Below are 4023 nucleotides of genomic sequence, written 5' to 3'. Positions count from 1 at the left end.
TGAGTGCTTTTGTCTTTTTGTGTCTTTGATGTGTGTATACTGAGTAAATTTTTCTGCTTTATTCCTGTCATTAAAGATTTACTGTGAGAAAAGTCATGGTTTTGAGTTTGCCTTTTTAATAGTAAGTGAATTTCTAAAAGGGCAGATAATTAATTACACAATTTTTAAAGAACCTTTTAATGCACAGGTAACTTTATTATGGTTTCACAACATGTTTTCCAGAAAATTAAATATAAACCACCCAGTATTAGAACATAATAGACTTTTTATTAGACCAGGCTGACCTTGAACTCACAGAGATCCACCTACCTCCCAAGTACTGAAATTAAGGCTTGCAACACTACACTTGACATTTCCAAACTTACTTATAAAGCTAGAAATTTAAATCAAAATGAATCACTTTTTTCTAAATATACTGAGCAGTCTACTTTCATTGTCAATCAGTGGCTAATTTAAATGTAAAAAATCTATTCATGCAAACTATACTTTATTAATTGCTATAAATATGGGAAATACGAGGCTTTTGTTTTAGGTTCTGACAGAACTGAGTACATTTATTTCCCTTTTCTGTAAGCTACATTTTGACTTTGCACAGCATGATAATAAACCTGATAGGCATTGGAAATGGTGTTCTTTAGATGAGTTCCTATTTTGAAGATTTGGGGAAAGATTAAGTCAATATAGTGGCACCTCTGGTCTCTTTTTGGCCCCTCCACAGAGATGTATCAAGAGAGTTGGAGAGAGTTCCAAGTAAAGAAGGAGGCCTAGTAGTCATCCACTAAAAAAAGAAGAAGAAGAAGAATGATATTTTTTTTTCCTATTTATTTCCTAATAAAACAAAGGATGAAAAAAGCCAGCTAGTTCTTACTTTCAATGGTAAGAATACAGGTGCTTGCTGCTGAGCCTTTAGTGTTGACTGCTTTACACATGTATTCTCCTCCATCTTCCGGGAACGTTTCTGGTAAATACAGGCAGTAAGTTTCGCCTCTTTCAATGTATTGATAGTCTTCTCCATCCTGCAGTAATTCTCCTTCAAACCACCATGTAATTTCTGGCTTGGGTTCTCCTGTTACTTTAACAGTAAATCTGATTGGCTCGCTGTCTACAACTGAGGTATTTCTTAAAGGCTTTTTGAACCATGGAGCTCCTGATCTTGTTTGCTCTTCATCTTCATTAGTGGAGCTATTAACAATGCTACCTTCTTCTTCTTCCTCATCTTCTCTTTTCTGTATTAAAACAAGCATATTGCCAAGTTGGCATTTATTTTAGTAATAGAATTTTGAATATAAAAAAAGTTTGGGATATAGCTGAGTATTGGTTAGCATGCATGATGATTGACAGATAATTTACTACCTAAACCAGTGGCTTGAAAGCTAGCTAGCCTATGATATTTCTTAGTTGCAGACATGTTTAGAGAACCATCTCTGTTTATACATACCTTCTGTAGTGCCGCATCGATTTCTTTTTGTTCAAACTGCATTCGTAGTAACTTTTGTTCTTCAATTCTCCTTTGCTCTTCTTCTTCTCTTGCCTTTGCCATTTGTTCAAATCTGGCTTTCATGTTCACTTTATGAGTAAAAGGAGATTCACTCTTTTTTGCAGGCTTTACATCAACATCATCGTCCTTTAAAAGGAATGGATAAAAGTTGTGTGCCAAGAGCTTGATATGTTCATGATTCGGTGATTTATAGGCACAACACATTTGGTTTGCTTTATATGATACTGTAGCTTTTCAGGTTTTCAGGGAAGTTAGTTAATTGTTTTGAGACAATTTATAATCCTTTAGTCATACCTTAAAGGCCTGCATCTCATTGGACACCTTGCCTGGTGTGCCTAACTTAGGCAAAACCAGGCTGGAGAGATGATTCAGTGATTAAGAGCACTGACTTTTCCTCAAGAAGTCGCAAGTTCAGTTCTCAGCAACCCAATGGTGGCTAATAGCCATTCTATAATGGTGACCTCTTCTGGCCTGTTGGCATATCCTCAAACTAAAATTACAGATTATTGTGAGCTGCTTTGTGGATGCCTAGAAGAGAACCTCAGTCTTCTGCAAGAAAACAAGTTCAGTTTGTTGTTTTTTGTTTTTGTTTTTTAAGATTTATTTATATGAGTACACACTGTAGTGTCTTCAGACAGACCAGAAGAGGGCATCAGATCCCATTACAGATGGTTGTGAGCCACCATGTGGTTGCTGGGAATTGAACTCAGGATCTCTGGAAGAGCAGTCAGTGCTCTTAACCACTGAGCCATGTCTCCAGCCTACTAATTCAGTTTATGTAGTGTCAAGGACTGAAGCCAGGGCTTCCTGAATGCTAGTCACATACTGTCAACTAAGTTGTATTCAGAACCATAAACTCTTGGTCTCTAGAAAAATCATTTATGTTTTCATAGTACTGTGAGTAACTTGGGGGTCTGTGTAAGTACACCAATTGAACGGAAATTGGAAAACAAACTGTAGGTTGAGTACCTTTATAAGAAAATCTTGACACACGGGTACATAGTTTGATCAGTTTGGTTTCCCAGATGACGTTTTCAGAGCATGAGGTAATAAGTTATATACCTACATGATGGGTCCAGTATTTTTGTGCTGCTTATTTACTGCCAAGTGACGCCTGAGATTCTGTGACTTGCTGCTAGAAAACACATGTTCCTGGGGCTGAAGATGTAGCTCAGCTGGTAGACTGCCTGCCTAGTGTGCACAGGACCCTTTGTAGGATGCCAGCACCCCAGAAGTGGGTGTGAGAGATGCAGTCAAGGCCAACCTGTGCTGAGACACTGCTGTGTATGAGTGGGTGAATAATTTGCTTTTGTTGCCAGAAATCTTCCAAAATATGTGAGAGGATAGTTAAGCCAGTACATTAATGTTATAACTGAATCCTAATGGGATATATAATCTCCTTTCTAGAATTTAGCATAAAATTTGTGCAAATTCTTTGCATAGCTTCCTCTCAAAACTAGTCTTGAAAAAGAAAAGGAGGTTTGAGTAAGCAAAACCTAACTGGAAGGAATGTCATCTGTTAAAGCATGGACATTACCCTTTCTAGAACCTTTAGAGAACTAAGCTAATGCTATGGGGAAGTAAACGTTTTAAATGGAGTGAGTGTCCTAGAGCATTGATAATATTGGTTCCAGGATATTGAGGAACACAGTGGCTCTTGTGACATAGTAAATCATTAGAAAACCAAATACACCAGGCTTGCAATAAAATCATAAATCTGCCTCCCAAGTACCTGGATAAAGGAGTGCACCATCACTTCTATATGAACGTTGGTATATCTCAAAGAGGAGAACAAGATTAGGAGCCTAAGGGTTGGAGGGAAAAGTCCATCTTTGGAGGTTTTTAACAGTTTACCTACAGCTTTTTTTAAGCTCTTAGTGACATTTAATCCATGATGGATAAATTAGGTTAATGGAATTGACATTCTAATCTCACAAGAGCTAGAAATAATACAAACATACCAGTTTTATTACAAATTTTGCAGTGACTTAACAGAAAAGCAACTGCATATTGGTTGAATTGTTTGCTTGATAGATTGGAGTTTTAAGATAGGGTCTCCTAGCAGTGGTGGTCCATGCCTTTAATCCCAGCACATGGGAGGCAGAGGCAAGAGGAACTCTGAGTTCAAGGCCATCCTGATCTACAGAGTGAGTTCCAGGTCAGCCAGGGCTACACAGAGAAACCCTGTCTCAAAAAAGGGGGGGGAGGGGCTCCTAGAGACCAGGCTGTCCTTTAACTTAACCTGTCTTTACCAAGTGCTGAAATTACAATAAATCCTCATATCGAGCTTGAACTTTCTATGATGTTTATAGAGATTAGGTTTTAACACTTAACCTTGTGCAACATAACCAGTAAAAACTTCAGTCATCACTAGACTATTATTTTACTACTTCCAGCTGTTACTCATCAGTTTTACAACATGCACATACTTATATCTCACTAAACTCAGAACTAGTGTCAAACTTTGTTTGCCTTGCACAGTAATTTACAGTATTTTACCAGACCTGATTAAGCTAGCATCAGCT

The 4023-nt window shown here is 37.7% G+C and overlaps 1 protein-coding gene across 3 annotated transcripts in view; it reads right to left on the bottom strand.

Annotated features, from left to right (window-relative positions):
- Positions 1 to 155: 155 nt before the first annotated feature.
- Nexn (nexilin F-actin binding protein) overlaps positions 156 to 4023 on the bottom strand; it is a 29999-nt gene continuing 26131 nt past the window's right edge. For 2 of the 3 annotated variants that reach the window (XM_052178931.1, XM_052178932.1), the window contains exons 11-13: positions 1439 to 1624; positions 869 to 1226; positions 156 to 778 (exon numbers count right to left, since the gene is read on the bottom strand). In XM_052178931.1, the coding sequence (XP_052034891.1) occupies positions 765 to 778; positions 869 to 1226; positions 1439 to 1624 (558 nt within the window). In that variant the 3' untranslated portion in view covers positions 156 to 764. The remainder of the gene's footprint in view (positions 779 to 868; positions 1227 to 1438; positions 1625 to 4023) is intronic. The other variant, XM_052178933.1, reaches the window with a different exon arrangement.

Source organism: Apodemus sylvaticus, chromosome 4 (genome assembly GCF_947179515.1).
Source record: "Apodemus sylvaticus chromosome 4, mApoSyl1.1, whole genome shotgun sequence".
NCBI classification, from domain to species: Eukaryota; Metazoa; Chordata; class Mammalia; order Rodentia; family Muridae; genus Apodemus; species Apodemus sylvaticus.
Note: the sequence above shows the minus strand (reverse complement) of the source record. Positions and strands in the feature narration are given on the sequence as shown.